General features: G+C 36.5%; 1 protein-coding gene and 1 non-coding gene across 3 annotated transcripts in view; one reads left to right on the top strand and one right to left on the bottom strand.

Annotated features, from left to right (window-relative positions):
• Nucleotides 1–2,481: 2,481 nt before the first annotated feature.
• The window catches only part of LOC123309804 (homeobox protein CHOX-CAD-like), a 28,882-nt gene continuing 10,809 nt past the window's right edge, over nucleotides 2,482–20,554 (bottom strand). For both annotated transcript variants that reach the window (XM_044893074.1, XM_044893075.1), the window contains one exon: nucleotides 2,482–5,068. In XM_044893074.1, the coding sequence (XP_044749009.1) occupies nucleotides 4,566–5,068 (503 nt within the window). In that variant the 3' untranslated portion in view covers nucleotides 2,482–4,565. The remainder of the gene's footprint in view (nucleotides 5,069–20,554) is intronic.
• On the top strand, nucleotides 3,504–3,574 carry Trnag-gcc. Its single transcript has one exon. It is a non-coding gene; the product is annotated as a tRNA-Gly (tRNA).

Raw genomic sequence — 20,554 nt, 5'->3', positions numbered from 1 at the left:
AAATTGACAGGTAACTTTTCCTAAAAAGTACTCCTCCACTTTGAATAAAACCGCATGAAAATGCATTTTCGGTGGAAATTAAAAAAATTCTGATTGCGAAAATAATTTTCGCAAAATTCCCCCATGTGAATCAACTCAAAGAACGGTTCAATAGTTCGGTAAAGCAATTTCGAAACATAACATCGTCTACGTCTGGCCTAATCACTGTATCTATTTGAACAGTCGTTTTGTTTTTAATCTCATTCAGATAAAATCGTGATTAAATTTGACTAAGAATGTGCTCATTATTAATATTCAAACAATTCATATTTGTTGTAGCTCTGCGAGATAAGACCTGCACTAAATTTAAAATATTGTTCCATATTGACACGGATTTTCATGGTTATCTTTTCGAAAAAAAAAACAAACCTGGAACGAGATGAACAAGATCAAGATTCTGAGTAAATTGGGTAGGTATTCTAGAAAAATTGGATCTTCAGGGTGCTACAACTTTGGCTAGATGAAATGAAGTTTCTATTTTTTCAACAGAAATTCAACCTCATTTCAAAATGATTCGGCCGTTTGTTCTCGGTTTTGGCTTCAATTAACATAATTTTAATTCCGATTTAGGATTCAGACATCGCGTTGGAAACTGTAAACATTCCGGAACATTTTTATCTCTTTTTTTCAATTCTGTAAAACGATACCCATCATTCCGTAATAAGTACGAGGATATATTGAAAAATTCTTAGCCTACTATAGAACCAAACAAAATTTCAATGTCAAAATATTTTATTACTCAACATATTATCCTCTTAATTGGATTCATTTAATACAGCGAACCTGCAACGTCTCTAGACCTTTCAAAAAAAATAATTCTTCTTGCTCTGCAAACCAGACCTACACAGTTTTTATTACCTCCTCGTTGGAAGAATATTTACGACCTTTTAAACTTTTTTTCAGTTGAGGAAAGAGATGATAGTCGGATGGAGCCAAATCTGGTGAATAAAGAGGGTTTTCTAGTAATTCAAACCCTATATCACGAATTTTTTGTATGGCAACATGAGATTTGCACAAACATAACACCTTTGGATAGCTTTCTGCGTCTTTTCTTTTTAATTTTTTCCCGTAGAGTGGTCAGTTATGTCAAATTGTAATGTCCGGTTATTGTTCACCCTTATCCAAAAAATCAATCATGATATTACTCCATGGCAATCCCAAAAAACTGAAGCAAGAACTTTTCCAGCAGATTTTTGAACACGAAACTTCTTAGGTCTTGGAGAACCAGAGTATCGCCATTCCATCGATTGTAACAATTCGGTTTTTGGTGAACATTCAAACATTTGGGGATGCATTTTGCAGCAATTTTTCTCATGTCCAAATTGACGTGAACTATATGATGAACGCGCTCGTATGAAATATTCAGTGCTTCAGATATCCGTTTTAGCCCAATTCGACGGTCTGATAAAATCATGTCATGAACTGCATCGATATTTTCGGTTACTGACACAGAAACTGGCCTTCCCGATCGGTCATCATCTTCAATGGAAAATTGACCTCTTTTGAGGCTTGCAGTCCAATTTTTCACGGTCGCATACGAAGGACATTGATCAGCAGATCTTCATAAATCTGCTTACCTCTTAACCCTTTTAAATACAGGTATTTGATGATGGCTCGATACTCCAATTTTTCGATTTTCACAATTTCGATGGACATCTTCTTTCTTTTAATTTATTGCGTAACTCTGGTTTACTTTTTTGACCTTAAACTTCACACTGACACTTCTTATGAGTTATTGTTCGTTGCTATGGTGACGCAATATTTTTTTTATGCATGGAACTGGTCTAGGCTAACTAGATATCGATACACCCTCGTACTTACTTATTCTGTATTGAGAATGATGTTTCGAGTTTTCTGCCAGTTCAAGTGTTGATTTTGTTTTTTTTTTTGGTAATAATCAGATTGCTCTTAAAAACCGTTATTCTCCTTGTCGTTTACTCGAGGAGTAACCTCGTTCACGCCCATTACCAGGACAATCGGTGGGACCGATGTCGAAGAAAGGCCATGTGGACAACACTCCGTACTATTTACTTGGAATTACAGCTTCAACACACTCTCCCGGCCTGTCTCTCCCCATTATAATCAGTGCTAGCTGGAGCGAAAGCCCATGACCCAGTGTAAACAAGAAAGGATAGACTTCCCGTACTGTCCGAGTTCTACCCCTGCTGGTGTGAAAGCCCTTTGGGAACAGAAAGCAGATTGTAGGACCACATCGCACTACCAGAGACACGTCCTATCCGTGTTCTGCCTCTGCTGCGAGTACGATTCTTGGCTGGTGCGAAAGCCCGTCATGCTCCTCGTATGACTTTTTTTCATGTTTCGAGCTCTATCAGCTCATCTTTATTGTCTGATTTGGACTCCTCGTGCTCATATGGCTATAAACATGTTGAGTCGGTTAAAAATTCATACGAAGAGTTTGCCCCCATTGAAATGAATGAAAAATCAAGTGGAATACTGCATTTATTAATCCATCAAAATATTGTATCTACAAATTTTTTACAATCGATATCTTATTATAAAATCAAATTAAAAATCATAATGAAATACATAAGAATTAATGGAGGGTTTCCCAAAATATAGATTACTGAATCAAAAATTTTACATGGTTCTGGGTTGGTCAATTTGATTCTCTTCAACTCCAACCTATGTGATCAAATTTGGCATTTGACTGAATGACTTTTGTGAAACCCGACATGAGGGTCACAGCATTCCTACAAATATTATATAATCATTAAAAAATACACTACACAAAATTTGCTGTAATACCTAATCTTTAGGCTTTAGCTTTACAATAAAAAACTTCATATTCATGAGATTGTAGATTCTAAGATGTCATTTTCTATTCGTGCTCACCCTATGCTGAGACCCAAAATTGCAACAGCCTAAAGTAGAAAAACTTATTTTATATTTATATTCACATCCGCATCGCATTATTACTTTTTTCTTGTAATATTTCTATGCGCTATAAGGTATAACTAAGATATCACTGGGTAAGTAAGCGGATGTGAACATATGGAGGTAATCATTTAAATGATTACTCCAATCACTGGATACGCGAATATAAATAATGACAAAAATATAAGATATATTAATGTTATTTACAAAACTTCTAAGTATTTACATTTCACAGAATTTTGAATTATTTCATTTGTCTCATTACGTTGTTTCAAAGAAGACTATTGTTGGTGATTTTTACACAGGTAACGAACCGAAAAAATTTAATATTGCACCAGATCATTTTGAAATTGACAGAAATTAATGAGTGGAAAATATTAATATTGTGATTGAATTTTATATGAAAATGAAGTTAAAAATAATGTGGTAAGGTTATTAATTATTACTTAATCAAAGGAGGAAATTGATGGTGAGAAGTACTGAAAAATTAAAAAATATTAAATCTGGAAAACATAGCCTTGCGAGCCTCTACAACTGGAATAAATTAGTGATAAATTATATGTACAGAAGCATCGGTGGTTCAGTGGTAGAATGCTCGCCTGCCACGCGGGCGACCCGGGTTCGATTCCCGGCCGATGCATTCAATTTTTTAGTAGTTGAAACAGTGGATAACCATTTTAGACCTGAAAAGTTTGTCAATTATCCCTATTGTCTAGTTTTCTTTTAACCTAGAAAGAAGCTTTCTGAATAGAAAAAATTCTATGATGTCAATATTCTATTTGTAGGTTTACAAAGATCTGATTTCTTTCACTAGGTAAGTCTAAAGTCAAAAATTGAAGCAAGTTCATCCGATACAAAAGAATAAAGTTTCAACGAAGGAAGAATTAAATGTAATAGTTCAGTAAATTTGAATAATATTCAGCAAAATAAATGTAGGTGAAAGAATGAAGGATAAAAACTTTTAAGCTTGAAAAGAATTCGTAAACGTATTGGACAAAATGAATAAAATCTATAAAAATCATGTCATGAAAATAGATGGATTGAAAATCTTTCAGTTGTAATCTTTGAAAGGCCAGAATTCATTTCATGCCTGTCTCTAGATAGACCGAATGAATCCGCGATAGAAATTTCAAGGTACAATGAGCTTTTCCGATATGAATCCCAGAAAAAGGTGGTGACGTAATACAAGCTCTATCCTATGATGCCAAACTTTTCTTGTCTGGAAATAGTATCCAAGTACCTACTGTCAAAAGTGAATACCTTGAGATAGTTTCACAGATTGAGAAAATTAGAAGATGTTTTGGATAGAACCTCAAACAAAAATGTTCATTAATTTCTGTCTTTTTCACTGATAGGTTTTTCGGATAGTCACAACATCGACCGCTCAAGTTTTCACCATAACTTCTTTGAAAACACGTATTACATGCATCGACAAAAACAAATTTAAAATGGAATAGAGAGAAAACGTGTTAATACTGTAAAACAAGAAACATTAATAAATCATTTGAATTGCACTGTGAGAGTGATTGCACTGGTACACATATAAAAGTTCAACACCTTATAGAAAGTTCCTCGTTGAAACTGTTGATGCCACTGGGATATCGTGCAGGAAAATGTTGAAAAACTTGAAATCATCGCTGATGTTCATCAGGGTCTTCTTTGAGATGTGACATATGTGGTGGTGGTGGATTATTGTAGTTAGGCGGTGGCATGACATCTTGGCTGCCGCTGGGAGGTGTTAAGAGACCCCCGCTGGCAGTAACATTCACTGGCTGTGTCTGATTATCCTGATTCGGGTGCTGTGACTGTACGGGAACAGAAGAAACGCGATTTACCAACGGATTGTTTTCTAGGGACTGCAAAAATCCTGGAATATTAGCGAAGTTTCGAGCTTGTTGTCTTGCCAGCATCGCATTTCTCTCTTCCTGTCTTTTCTTCAGCTGCTTCCTCTCCTTTGCTCGTCTATTTTGAAACCATATTTTTATTTGACGCTCAGATAGACCCAAGGTACTGGCCAGTTCGGCCTTCCTTCTTATCGTTATATATTTGTTCATAAAGGCGAATTCCTTCTCTAACTCGATCCTTTGGTTGTCTGTGTACACTATCCTGTATTTATCCTTAGTTCTGGTCTTGCCTGGAACAAATTGGGCTTATGTTAATATTTGGCATAGAACAGCGGTACTTATATTGTGAATGCGGTAAATATATTAAGGTAAATATTAATGGTTAGGCCATTCTTCAAGGTTATGAATGGAGTTTCATGCTGTTATAAAATGTATCATTACTGCACTTTTCTATAGACAATCGGCCACTGCATGCTTATTTTCTAACTTCATATTATCGTCTCCAACAAGAAAAAAGAAAATAAAAATGCTCATGGTGTAATTTTCTCATTTGATATGAGTTCAATTTGACTGAGTGATTGAGATATTCTCCAAAAAAAAAAAAATCTCATCAATGAGTAGACGATGCATCGGCATCATTCAATGTATGTCCACTCGACCTATTTTGTTTCACGAAGGTAAGTAATATTGAAGAATAGCAAAATTGTGTATTCTGTGTGCCCTTTGCTTGAACATTCTAAAGCCCTCAATAATATACGATATTGTTTAAAAGCCTTTTTCTGGTTTAATGAAATTTGCAAGTTTTTTGTGTGGAATTACCACTAGGTACCTACGTGCCTAAACTCTAATCAATGTTCTGAAATTCTTGTACCTTAGCCATTTGGGCCCGTCTCCCATAACTACCCCGCGAATCCCCTGGGGATTTTCAACCCTCGAAACCTTAATTTTCAACAAAACAATGGTATCTATACAACCGTAAATTTCGGTGCAAATATATTCTGTGTGTATCTCGCAAACCTTCGATCATGAAGATTTGTCGACTTCTTTCAAGAAATTCGACTTCCTTTTTAGATTATTTTATCGCTGATGACAGAGAAAAACTTAAAGAGTATCATTGCTTGTTATGATATGAACAATGCTTCGGATAGAAAAAGGTATATCTTCTCAACACATGTTTTTTTATTTCGAATTGACGTGGCCAATACTGGATGAACATCCATAATCAATCTTGAAACATGAGGATAAGTTATTTCATCAGTATATGTATACAGGATGTAAATGAATAGTTGTGAAACTAGAGGTGGTTTCCTGACTAATTATATATATTTTTGAGCAGCCCCTGCTTCGTCACAGCTCCCTAAATAGGGTATCGAAAATGCAATTTTTAATCATTTTCTCAGAAACCAAAAAAGTGACAGAAATGAGATTGAGCGGACCATAGATTAACTTAGAAATTTGTTTATTTAATCTATGATAGGAGCGAGAAGTTTGGGATGTTTTCCTATAATGTCAACATCACCTTCAGGTGAATTCCAGCCTATACGACTATTTTTTGACAAGGAATCACCTCTCAAGTTTTTTCGAAATTATTGATTTACACATTTTATCAAAATCTTATTTTTGATCGGGAGAGTCTTCAGACAGACCAGATCCACTCTTACAAGTGAAGATGCTATCATAGATGTGAATAAAATTTAGATACTCTGAAATATGGTCTAAAATACATTCAACAGATGTGATTGTGCTTTGGCCGAACAAAAATGAAATATGAATCTCCTGTGAAAATAGATGAGAAAAATTAGGTACAATTTCCGGTGAATAAACACGGGTAGTGATCGAAATGACTATCAACCCCAGGTTGAATATCAAGGTAAACAGAAGGATATTTATAGGTGACAAATCGATGTACATACAAGATATAATTGAATAATGATTAATTTAATGGAGAAAGGATCAAGTGCCATATGTTGTTTCTGATCTTCAGCTGTTTGTAAAAGCCGTATTTGTTAACAAATTTTCGTTGATATCTAGTGAATTAGTCACGATATCAGCTGGAACAGATCCGTGGGAAGGAAATAATTCGATGAATCTCTACCTAGTAGTAGCTGTATCAAGTTTATGAAAGTATACTTTAAAATTATTCTAATTTATTAAGTAATTTCCTGACTGCGAAAGTTCGTCTGTTCAGAGTGTTCATGTTCTGTGGCTTCAGAAGCAAAAACCAAAGGAGAGATCATCACCATAATTTTTTTCAAATTAAAAGAAAACATTTCAGAAAAAGTTCAAGATGTCCTGGTCAAAAAATGATGAACGAAACCGGAAATTCACAACAGAACCTAATCTGATAATCCATCCAGAATCCTTTCACTAATCTTCCATCACTAATAAAAATCCCAAATTCTAGCATGGTGTCTACTAAAGTGAGTTTAAATGCCTGTGAACAAGAATGTCAAATAGTCATCGACGTTTCAACTCAATCCAAGGAGTTTTTCTTTCCGAGCGGGCCTCAGCAACTATCAGTTCGATCCATTAAGTTTATCGAATAGATAAACTTCCGATAAATGGAGCTCAGAAATCAGGCATAAGTGGTACCATGTATGGGATATTCTTATCCCATAGTGAATGGAAAAATTTCCCGAAACACTTCGAATGATTTTGTTTGGGGACATATTTTGACGTATACTCGAGGCTTGAACGAGGCACCCCCTAAGAGGGGGCGCTTCAACCCCTGAAAATTGAGTAGGGGAGAGGGGTTGAGTGATACTTCATTTGAAAGGTCTTGGAAGCCTCTTTACAACGCTGTATAAAAAAATTAATTTTGATGAACCTTTTTCGCCAAAAATCATGTTTTTAGCTCAAATGAGCTATCTTGAATATTTTGGTTATTTTTACAATGTACAAGACCTTCTTAAAAAAAATTGAATTGCTTCAGCATGCTCACAATCAGAAAAATTAAAACTGCGTTTTTGAATCAAATGTTCTAATTGTCCTCCATTGACTTGACCATACAATAAAACGGTCTTAACTGAAAACTAACACCTCAATTTGCACTACCCTGGTCGTTGGATTGGAAGAAGAGGTCCTATGAAGTGGCCTGACCGATCACCTGACCTGAAACCTCTGGACCTTTTTTTGTGGGGACATTTTAAGATTTTTGTGACTGAAAATTTGGGCAAACTACGCCAAGGATTTGTAAATGAGTAACGTAAAATAACCCCAAATATGCTGAACCATGAAAGACAGTTTTCAGTCAATATGTTTCTCCAATCCCTTCTATCTGCCTGGCAACGCCCTTGATTATTGGACTCGCAAAACGATCATTATTTCAAACATCGGTTCGACATCCTTGGAAAAACATCAATAACAAAAAGAACAGATGTAACACCGTCCCTTAAGGATGGAAATAATCTGAAACTGCGAAGGCAATTATTCACGCCGCCCCTGTCGCTTGACATGTTTGTACAACAAAACAGCAGATCTGACGGGCACGATCACTTGCTGATCGGTCGGTTCTACAAGTTTGCGAACAATCAGAAGAACAGCATTTGCCGGTAATGGATAGCGCGTTATCGGATTAGGCCAGCTACTGTCAAATTAGTCACGCCGTTCCTCAACCGGACTTGGCACTGACAATAGAGAGGCGCAGCACGACTGGTAGCCCACTGGGCATTGAAAAAACCCAAATCTACCTAAACCCAAAGCCTGTCTTCGCGTAACTAATAAAGATTGAAAATTGGGAAGAAAAGGAGAACACTGAAAAATCGAGACGTCCGTCCCCACAACTGCTGCGAAAAGGTTAATTTATTGAATAAGAAAGGTAATGGGGTCGCAGGGCAGTTGTAAACGCTAAACAGACATCAAGAAGGAGCAGGATGAACCGGCGACCGTCATAAAGTGGCCGCTTTATGGCGCAGGGTATCTGTGATTCCACGATTTGGGAACGCAGTCCCCCGTTTGTTATTTCCAAGCTGAAATGATGCATCTCGGAAGTATTTTCTGATCTAGGTGGTACGAGGCATTTATGGAAAATTTCTCATTATTTCATGTTTTATTCTTCTTCCTTATATGCTATATGAGGATATATTGAAAAATTCTTAGCCTACTATAGAACCAAACAAAATTTCAATGTCAAAATATTCTAATACTGAACATATTCTTTCTCCTCTTAAGTGCATGCATTTATTACAGCGAACCTGCAACTTCTCTAGACCTTTAAAAAAATGTTTTTTTCCTGCTCTGCAAACCAGACCTCCACAGCTTTTATTACCTCCTCGTTGGAAAAAAATTTACGACCTTTTAAATTAAACTCTTTTTCAAATGAGGAAAGAGATGATAGTCGGATGGAGCCAAATCTGGTGAATAAGGGAGGTGTTCTAGTAATTCAAACCCTAAATCACGAATTTTTTGCATGGCAAGATGAGATTTGTGTTCAATGGCGTTGTCCTGCAAAACCAAAACAACTTTCCGCGTCTTTTCTCTTTAATTTTTTCCCGTAGAGTGGTCAGTAATGTCGAATAGTAATCTCCGGTTATTGTTCTACTCTTATCCAAAAAATCACTCATGATTACTCCATGGCAATCGCAAAAATCTGAAGCAAGAACTTTTCCAGCAGATTTTTGGACACGAAACTTCTTAGGTCTTGGAGAACCAGAGTGTCGCCATTCCATCGATTTTTGTTTTGTTTCTGGATCGTCTCTGTTTCTGGATCGTCTCCCGAGTCTCATGCATAGTAACAATTCGGTTTAAGTCTACATCGTTTTCAAAGCGAGCACAGATCGAACGCGATGCTTCTACCCTTGCATGCTTTTGGTCAACATTCAAACATTTGGGGATCCATTTTGCAGCAATTTTTCTCATGTCCAAATTGACGTGAACTATCAACTATCAACGCGTTCGTATGAAATATTCAGTGCTTCAGATATCCATTTTAGCCCAATTCGACGGTCTGATAAAATGTCATGAACTGCATCGATATTTTCGGGGACTGACACAGAAACTGGCCTTCCCGATCGGTCATCTTCAATGGAAAATTTACCTCTTTTGAAGCTTGCAGTCCAATTTTTCACGGTCGCATACGAAGGACATTGATCACCAAGGGTATTAAGCATATCTTCGTAAATCTGCTTACCGCTTAACCCTTTTAAATACAGGTACTTGATGATGGCTCGATACTCCAATTTTTCGATTTTCACAATTTCGGTGAACATCTTCTTTCTTTTAATTTATTGCGTAACTCCTTCTTTTAATTTATTGCGTAACTCTGGTTTACTTTTTTGACCTCGAGCTTCACACTGACACTTCTAATGAGTTAGTATTCGTTGCTATGATGACGCAATATTTTTTTGTATGCATGGAACTGGTCTGAACTAACTAGATATCAATACATCCTCGTACTACTGGATGTTTAAGGCACCTTTTTCATGTCTTCTCTATTGCTAGCTGCGTGTATATAGGCTTCAGTAGATCGCAATCCTGTCATCCATTGATGAATATCATGTTTTTTCACCTATACTCCTTCGGCCTTCAATTTTACTTTCAGAAATGGACCTTGAGAGGAGTTTATATTACGGGACTCCCTCGCCATCCTTATAAGGTATAAGCTGTAAGGGGGGAAAGACTACCAGAGACGACGAACTGACTGAATTGAATCATAATGAAAACCCCATATAAATAAGTGGTTTCTGACGTAAGATCTCGTTTTGGACTGACCACTAAAACGGTGTAGACCCCTCTATTAAGAGGTGTAATGAAATATGACTATTAAGTCATATTTCGTAACATGGCGCAAGTATGCTGTAATTTTTTTAATCAATTTTCTGTCGAATCTTCGAAGACTTCTTCATTCTCGGTAACGTGCATCAATAACATTGCCCTCTAATCACACTTATCGAGGTTCACTCAAAAGATTCTCTTAGAATATGTGTTCACCAAATATGTCGCAAGAGATGCAGGATTCCAAAATTCTATTGAGCTTTAAGGGTGATAAGTTTTTCAATTATTCAATTGATTTTGTTTCAGAGACTGGTGGTGAAAACTAAAGAAATTCAGAAGATGCAGGGTCCTCCCAGATTGAATTTCAATTGATATCTGATGTTTATATTTCGTCAGCATTGTTTTGTCCCTGTAGAGCTGCTTAATCGTTGGTGGTCGAGGGATGATACCGAATGAGTGGCTCAGTGGTAGGTAATTAATCGCTTAGATCAAATTCCTGCTGTTTGAATAAGTTTTCATGATCTCTTTAAATCTTCTAGTGAACTTAATTCTCTCCTCATCTGTATCTGATTCATCCTTCTAAACTCTAGCCAGTTTGATCCCTGAATACTTTGTAACTACTTCCTTTAATGCTTCGATTCCTGCATCTTCCTCGAGTTTGAAAGTACCGTCAACTATTTTGCCTCTGTCTTGTCCTTATTGCCCTTATTGGTAAGACCACATTTTTCCAGTCCAAATTTCATTTTGTTGTCTTCGAGGAATTCTTCTACCATTTTCAGCATCTTTGCATTTGGTTTTTCAGTAGATGCAAGGTGTTTCCATGGTCCATGTAAAGGAGATGATTCAACTTCATGACAATTCTACTGCCGCTCTTAATGGCAAATCTGTAGTCAGTAGAATCTATTAGACAAGGGATTCAAGGCCATGCAGAACCATAGTAGGCTAAGAAAGTTTCCTTGGAAAACTTCGAGTCTTATCGGGATAGGGCCAGTTATGATGTAGCCATATGCTGCTTCAATTTGTAGACGCCAGGTTGACATGGCGTTTTCCAGGAACTTAATAATACTGGGATCTACCTTGTACATCCCCAAGATCATCAAGAGACATTCGTGGGGTATGGAATCCAATGCTTTTTTGTAGTGTACATAAGAAGCATATAAAGATTCCTTCCTTCAGAGAATGCTTGATTGCAGATAACTGAATATATTATCAATCATTCTTTTCATCCTCGGGTGTCTGGTGAATTCTTTCTGTGTTGTAGCGATGATTTAATTCTTTTCACAACGGTTTGAAATGCACGATATAATTATGGAGGCATGTGATTGGTCGATATTTGGTTGGGTATTCTGCATTCATTTGGTCTTCAGGTAACAGGTATGTTGTGCAATATTGGCATTTCTTCAGGATTTTTTATGATATCGTTCATTGCATGCATTATCCAAAATTTCTTGATCCAGAAGTTCTGTAAACCATCAATTTTAGGTGTTTCCCAGTGGTGTAGTTCCCTGATAGTTGATTTTACTTCCTCAATTGTGATCATGTCATGCTGCATTCGTCAATATTTCAGGGATTCGGATTTTCTAGTACTATTATTAGGATTATCATCATGACTGGCTGATAACTGGGTGACTCACAAACGTGCACTCACAGACACACCAGTAACTTGGGTACATCTGACCGATACAAGATTAAAAAAAAATTTTCAAGCGGAATTTCCGCGAGTCGAAAAGAGTTTCCTGAGAAAAACAAACCTGAAAGCTAGTCGAAACGGAACCATCCTTCGCGTGTCAGATAAGACATCCCTATCGGAGCGGGTGTTGAATGTCAGGAACGAGTTTATAATCCGAAACCAAACATGGTGGAGAGAGCAGACAGAGAGAGCACATAGAGGCGCAACAAAGCGATGTTGTCAGGTGCGACCACGTTATCGCGGCCAAACAAGCCGCCTCCTGTCATGTCGCCGCCCGCTAATCCCGAACGCTTATCGCTCCAGAACATTTTCCGAACAAATGGGACTCTTTATCTGATACGGTCTGCGGATCTAGGTGACAAGGTGAAAGATAGTGTGGACAGATCGGATTGTTTGCATCCGTTGTGCGGGTAATTTTCTTCCACTTTTACAGGTGTAAAGAGATTCACCTCCAGGGGTTGAATGGGCTAATAGACCCAGAAGTCCCCAAAATGATTAGCATTTTGGTACTGTAGTAACTGAAATTATGCAAATGGCCATGGCCTTTCCCAGACTCATTACCAACCAAACATTTGTAATTTCAGATAGCTATGCATCATATGTTTATTTTATTTGAGTATGCATTATGTTAAAGAGTGTGTAAGCAATTTGTTTTGGCATTTGTACCAATAAACTCTCTGTCTCGACCAGTCTCAAGGAAAATTTGATTGAAGCCTACCAAAATTCCAGATGTCTGTAGGATCCGAATTTTGAACACTATAAAAATACAACTATAGTAAACGAGATGCTTGGCAGAAAATTGCAAATCTACTAGAATGTACATAATGTTGAAGAAGTAAGAAAGAAGATGGACTCGCTTCTTTTAACTTACTGCCGAGAAAGGCAAAAATCGTCTACGGAATCATGCAGCAGTGTATACTGGATTTCCGAATTTTGTCGCTGATCAAAGATAATAAAATTCTTTGACGCCATTCTACATAAATTTAGAATTTACCACTTTTTTTGTTCTTGCATATTCGTCATCGCTTTATCAGCATTATGCAGTAGGTATCCTTCGCTTTTTTACATTTGTCATCCACCAATCAACGTCTCTACCCTCCTATCTTTTTGCCTGTTTGAGACAAAATAACATAAGCAGCACTTGCAAGTAGGTATAATATTGCTGTCAGAGTTGGACATATGTAGATTGACCTAACACAAAATTGACATGAATGAGCATTCATATTCAACTCAACAGACAACCATTAAATCAAGGCAGATCACAGATCACCAGTCTGGCTCATCAATGCAGGGTGATGGTAGATGGATTATTAGAAGTATGAATAATTAATCACATTTCTGATTCTGCGCTGAAAATTTGCATGTTGGGGATTTCGACAATGAACTTTACCCCTAGATTATTTTCAGACGTCTGCAACTTCCGGTTATATCGGAAACAGCCTACTACTTTCTTAGTTCAAATTATATATATGCATCGTTAGATGGCTGACTTGATGGATATTTTAATAGGGGACCATACCTTGAAAGTGTCGGTTTCTGAGATATTGGGATTCTCATGAAAAAAACGGGGAATATTTTTGCCGAGGCAGTTTTTTCTGAAAAATCCTACTTTTTCAGTTTTTCTTTTATAGAGTATTATAGTACTGTTTTATGGTTGAACCTAAAATACAGGGTGTTAATGAAAAAATCATCAGGACAAATCGAATTAATCAAAACTGAAGATTTTCAAATTATGTAGTATTTTTATTATTTCAGTCGACTCTACGTAAAAAAAAGAAGGGTAGTTACCTGAATAAACCGTATACCTAAAATGAAAACTTTCAGATTCATGGAAGAATAACTTGAAATATGGGAAAAGAATTTCGAACTACTTGATCAGTCTGTGACTTCCGGAAATCATAGAAAAAACTGTTATTCGACGTTTCGATAAATAATTCCGACATTGTAGGAGTAGAATCGACAGAAACAATAAAAAATATGGGTTGTATTTTGAAAATTTTGAGTTTTGATGAAGTCGATTCGTTAAACTTGATGATCTTCCCATAAACACTCTGTATACAGGGTGAGTCTTTGACACACCCTGTATACACTTTTTTCATTACAATTGGATCGGTTGAAAAACCATTAAAAAAAATTATTTTTAGTTCTATATCGCAGTTTTATCGAATGAAATGAATGTCGGAATTTAGTTTTTAGTTTTTCATTGATCATTGATTTAATGAATCTCTTTCGGACACAAGATATCACCCTCGTTTTCATCATGTCTACGGTACGTACCATAAAAATAAAAAAAATCAAAGAACCCAACTCTTGAAACTAAGTTGGGAGCTTTCTATTGAATATTTGAACGTTTTGTAAAATAAAAGTATTCTTTATATTTTCTCGTATAATGCGCCTGTGTAATACAGGGTGTTTTCATAGGTGAGGCCTTTTTTTCGACAGAAGTTAGAACTTATCAAAATAACAGGTTTAACCAAAAATTATCTATATAGAATATACAAGATGCCTGAGATACTACCCCTAGAAGTTCGACAAAATATCATTGAATTTCAATTACGGGACTGTGGAAGGTGACTCCGGCATCGCAAAAACGAAACAAAACATAAACATATGGCTGGACAATGAATGGTTCAGTACCAAGTTCATCGGATTAGATGCATCAGGTCACTTTTGAGAGAATCATAATTGTTGTATCGTGCAATTTAGGGTGAAAAAAAAATGTAGAAAATCGAAGCAGTTTCTTGAAAGTACTTATGTAAGTTATGTTGAAAAAGTGCTATGATGTTTCCCCATTTCATCCCGTTTTTACGACGATTGTTGGAATGTTCGAACAAGAAGATTGTGGGGCCTATTGTGAAAAAATTCGTGAATAATTAAGACGAATTTTATTGGTGAGATTTTGAAGTATTATTCTATTTTTTACACTTGTGTCCTAAATCTCTTCTGTCAGTTGATATCGAAATGAGCCGTTTCATGAAATTGTGTAAGTTACTAAAAAATAATAAGAACAATTCGGCGATCCTAAGTTTCCATTTTCATTACCACGTAAATACCACATTACCACGTACATATCCTAAATGAAACCACATGGTCGAATCAGGAGATAAGTTTTTTCCCACTGTTTTGCGATAATTCAGCTAATAAACGGTCAAGTTCGTATTAGGATCTATTTCAGTAATCATTTTAAATTTTTTTCAACTTTGTCATTTTGAAAGTTTTGTGTAGGTGATTTTTGGTGAAACGCTTCATTTTGACCAGTTCTATCTTCTGTTGAAAAAAAGCCCCACCTTCAAATACACCCTGTACCTGTGAAATTCGAAAAATTGGGAACTTATATATCCAATGCAACTTTTTTTGACCCACAGATATGTAGTGTCACAGATTCAGCTAGTTATTCTGGAGGTTATTTTGAAAAATTAAAATGGTTATATCTTTTTATAAGGACCGAATCGGAGAAAATGGTATGGGAAAAAAGGGTTTCTTTTGACCTGAAGAATCTATTGTAAAAAAATATTTGTATGAGTCAAAGACGCTGTATATTAAGCACAAACGGCAAACAGCGTTAGGTATAATGATAGGAAAATTAGAAATGGTGAAGAACTTCTCGAAAAAAAACTTACCTAACCCAGCAAAAATATTAAAAAAAGTGTGACTTTCTATTTCCACCGTTTTGTTCATGAGAATCCCAATAACTCATAAACCGTTGAGTTTTCATTTTTAATATGGTATGCTGTTGAAATTGCCATCAAATCGGCTATCAAACGATGGAAAAATATACTGGGTGTGCCATTTTGAAATAGGAAAGTAGTACGTCTGGTTACACTTCCGTGTAACCGGAAGTTGCAGAAATCTGAAAATATTTTAGGGGTGTCATTGTCGAAAATTCCGATTATCAAATTTTCATCCCAAAATCATGATTAGCTCCCAATAAACTTCAAATAGGCCATCGCGGTGACCCACCCTGTATACCAATACCATCCCCCGCGTCCGCAAATGAAGCAGATCGTATACGATGAAGCAATCAAACTTCAATTCGCACCAGAGTCCGCTCAAACCCGAGGAGCGCCACCGTGTTAAACATCGCTATTAATTATAACAAGGCACATCAAATTTGCGGGCCCGAACAACGGCATTTGGTGGGCCTGGGGGGGCCTATTTGTCACCGGCTGCGCTATGACGTCCGGACGGGACGTGCGGCGTACCGCGCAACGTTGGCGCCGAGCGATAATTGCTACGGGACCCCCGCTCTAGCGTTATACCTCCTTGGGGAGGCATCCCGGCTATTACATTGTCGCGAGACTGTTTTCGCCCTCCCGTCCCGATTATGTTTCGTTTGTTTCGCGATGAGAGGCGGCACGGGGGGGATGAGGGTTGCTTTTTCACGCCGTTTGGCCGAAGGAGAACCGGGTGAAATTAGAGATTTGCTTGGAAGCGAAAATGCGGTGGGTTTAGTTTTAGGGCGAAGATGTTGGTTGTTTTGGCGTGAAACGATCAGGAGGGATTAACATAATGCGAATTTGGTAGAAGTTCCCAGGTTTTATAGTTTGTACCGTGAACAGATGTATACAGAGTGTATCAGAATAAAATGTTGATTAAGGGTGAAGAAGTCTCATGAAGAGGGTGTTAAGCTTGTTTCTTCTTAGCATTACCTTGTTACATTCCTAGACATTTTTATAAAGCACAACAAAAACGCAAATTTCATTCGTGATATGGTTGGATAAATCCTTCCCAAAATTTAGAGAACCTCACAGAGAAATAATCAGAGTTTATGATCATTAACTTACACTCTATCTTTGGAAGAAAAAGAGCTAAAGACTTGAAATTCTCAGGGTAGACGTGTCCAAATGTGCCGTTCAATTTCGTTTATGGGGAAAATTGATTGACATATTAAAATGGGGTAATGAGTCTATGGGAAAATCCGCCAGATGGTTTCAGAGTTACGGTGTTTCGGTATTTGAAAAATACCCATACACATGAATTTAAACAAGACTCGGGACAAAATTTTGTGGGAATCGACGGGATCATTCTAAAATGAAAAAATCATCAAAAAATTATATTTCTCGAAAACGGTTTGCCAGATGACACTCAGATTTCGCAGTTCTGACCAAAGCGTTACTTTGTAGCCAATTACAAAGTCTTACTTCATCTAATCTGTATAGATTTGGAAATATCAGTAAAATAAATCTTATCTTTGTAGCGTCGAGCATCTTTGGGTGAGTTCAGTACCTGGGTGGGTGACCAACTTCGATTACGAATTTGAACAAGCGTGTAAGGCTGCTGACTTTCTATTTTTCCTTTTACATCGAAAAGAACGCTTAAGGTCCATGTCACTGATAAATTATCAATAAGTAAAAAGTAACGCATAAAGTTCAGATATTTGTTATTTAATATATTGTACCAAAAAGCCCGAACGCTCCAGTTTTCATTTTGAATCACGCAACTTAATGGAAGGAATTTGTCATGCACCCTTCATAAGGTGTGCATAGTTTTTTTAGTTTTTTTAGTTACGTCCAGTTTCATAATCAAATTTAAAGTCGCTTTAATTTTAAAACTTCCTTTAACCCTACTAAAAATGACACTAAAGGAAGCTTTAAGCTTAAAGTGACTTTAAATTTGATTATGAAACTGGACGTTAGTAGGGTAAAGGAAGCTTTAAAATTAAAGCTACTTTAGGTTTGATTATGAAACCGACCGTTAAACTTATTGAATTATAAAACTTTGAGATCAAGAACGCACACTTTATGAACGATTCATGTTTTTGAAGTATCATCGAAGACATTTCCTTTTTTGAAGGGTAAAAACTGGTTGGAATTGATGGGTGATATGGTCGAGTCAATCAAATGGTCAATAACCTCACAAATAAAAAGTTTATAGGTGTAAAATCAGGAAATTTTCGAGGCCATTCATTGAAACCTATCCAATTTTCTGGAAAATGATATTATGTACTTAAGGGGAGTAGTACATACGATTCTAGATAAAGACGATCGACATTGCTTACTTTACGGATGCCACCTCAAATACGAAAATGTATCACATATTTGAGCAATAGCCTGAATTACGTACCAAGTCAGTTGAAAAGTAGAAATTACCACGTTCATCAGGCTTGGGATATTGACATTTCCTAGTCTTAATATTTTGGAATTGTTGATCCATGCACATAAAAACAAGGGTAGTTACCTGCAGAGTGGGAGTTGTCATGAATATGAAACCAGGAGTAGAAACCTTTACAAAGCAGATTTCCTCAGACTTACTTTGTCACAAAGAGGCCCATTTTATATGTCCATTAAATTATATAATAAAATTCCTGCTGAAATCAGAGAATTTTCTCTGAAAGGTTTTACTACTGTTATAAAGATGTTTTTGATTAAGTATGCATTTTACGCAATAGAGGAATTTTTAAACGAAAACTTTTGTCTTGATCCCGCAGGAAACTTGTGTATCGATTTCGATATTTAAATTTGTATTTTGATTATTTATTTATGTAATTGTGAGTATTTCCATTTTGTATTTTGACGAATGCAAACAATTTTCAATTGTAAAGCATGAATAAAGATTATGATTATGGTTATGAAGTTTTTTTTCTCATAAAAAAACAACTAAATTGGAAAAATGAGACGGGTGACATCAAGACGTCCTTTAATTTCAATTTGAAAAAAAACCAAGGCTTCACGTAAGAAATTGAAAGCGTAAATTAGGAACTAGTGAATGCCGTTTTTGAATGGAGATTCTCGAGGTATTACTTCCCCTTAATGAGCTTGTTTGTCTCCAATCCATATCAACACGTCTTATCTTCACCGTTTTACGTTTTTCTGGATATCAAATGATTCAGCATTCTCGGCTAACTTAAGAATTCTGGATGCATTTAACATTTTACATAATTAGCTGTGTTTGATGTAAGGAAAATTATCCTTAGCCGAAAAACATTTTCTGCATTGCTATTAGCTAAAAAACAGAATTAAGTACCATTACAACGATGTATGGAATGAGTCTGTTGTTGAAACTTTGGAGAAAGACCTATTATACTTTTTATAGATTTATTTAATTTGAGGCATTCGATAACGTGAATCATGAACGAATTTTACAAAAGCTTTCCTCGTATCGTATAGTGTACCCGAATGTAAGTTATTCCATAGTTATTTGTCGCAACATAATTGTAATGGTTTGTATTGAGAAAAAGGGATAGAGATAAATATGCCAATGTTGGTGTCCCTCAAGGTTCTAAACTAGGACCTTTTTTGTTCTCTACATCAATGATTTTGACCTATTGCTGTTTGTGGATGATGCCAATACCTTGCCTCACAGAAAATATTTTAATTCCATCGAAAAAACTATATTTACTTTCAGTTCTATACACAGTGATGGTGTACAGGGTGCCCACTCTGTACTCAGAAAGAATTGCTCCTCAATGTCTGTGAAACTGATTGAATGATTTTCAGGACAATTTAGTCTAAGGAGAAATAGGTATAGTCAATCAATATGACTTGATAACACCAAAGTAAAATTTTCAAAATCTAAAATATTTTCAGGAATTTGCTTAGACTACCTACCTATCTCAAATAGCCATGTCGGAGAAAATTATACATGAATAAACAAAAACTTCTCGAAAGTTTCAAGCCTACTAAGTGAGGAAATTGGATGGTAATTACCGCCATCACGTGAATTTCTTTTTTTTATTTTCCATACATTTTTATTTTTTATCTATGAATTCAAATATGTAGTGTCATCCTGGACGAAATTAGAAAAAATATTGTGTTAAACACGTGGGGAAACAGTATTTTTCTGAACCCGCAGAAAAAGCTCGATAACAGCTACTTCGAGGGCAGATGAAAACATCCCTTCCAATATTTTTAGATTTTTTTACTAGTTCACGCTTTTCAAAAAGCATTCAGTTACTATTATTTAACGAAGTTTTCCCTACTAACCCCTAAGACCAATCCTGCTTCGAACACCGTCGACCTAAGGGTTGAAACCATAAAACCCTCATTCCACGCAACATTATCCAATAAAATAATCCATTAGACATCGCTCCCTCACCTTGTTTCGACATTTAAAGGCCAGATTCCGACCCGATTAAGCCTTCATTGGTGTCCGCATCGTAAAACGACAAAATGGTACCCCAGGAACCAAGAAACTAAAAAAAACTACGGACAAAGGCGCCCCATGGCGTGCATCCCGCGATCCTTACACCTGCCTCTCTTCACGGAGCCAGGGCCGCCATCTTGGACGGCATTAATGAAGGCGATATACCTAACCTCATTTGAATATTTTTATGGACGTTAATTGTCGGTATGGCTCTTTGCCCGGACAGATGGATTTATAGCGTAAATGTTTGGATGTCTTTGAGATCCTGTGAAATTTGAAAGTATAGGCATAA

The sequence above is a fragment of the Coccinella septempunctata genome, chromosome 3 (genome assembly GCF_907165205.1).
Source record: "Coccinella septempunctata chromosome 3, icCocSept1.1, whole genome shotgun sequence".
Taxonomy (NCBI): Eukaryota; Metazoa; Arthropoda; class Insecta; order Coleoptera; family Coccinellidae; genus Coccinella; species Coccinella septempunctata.
This window is presented reverse-complemented; position numbering and strand designations above follow the sequence as displayed.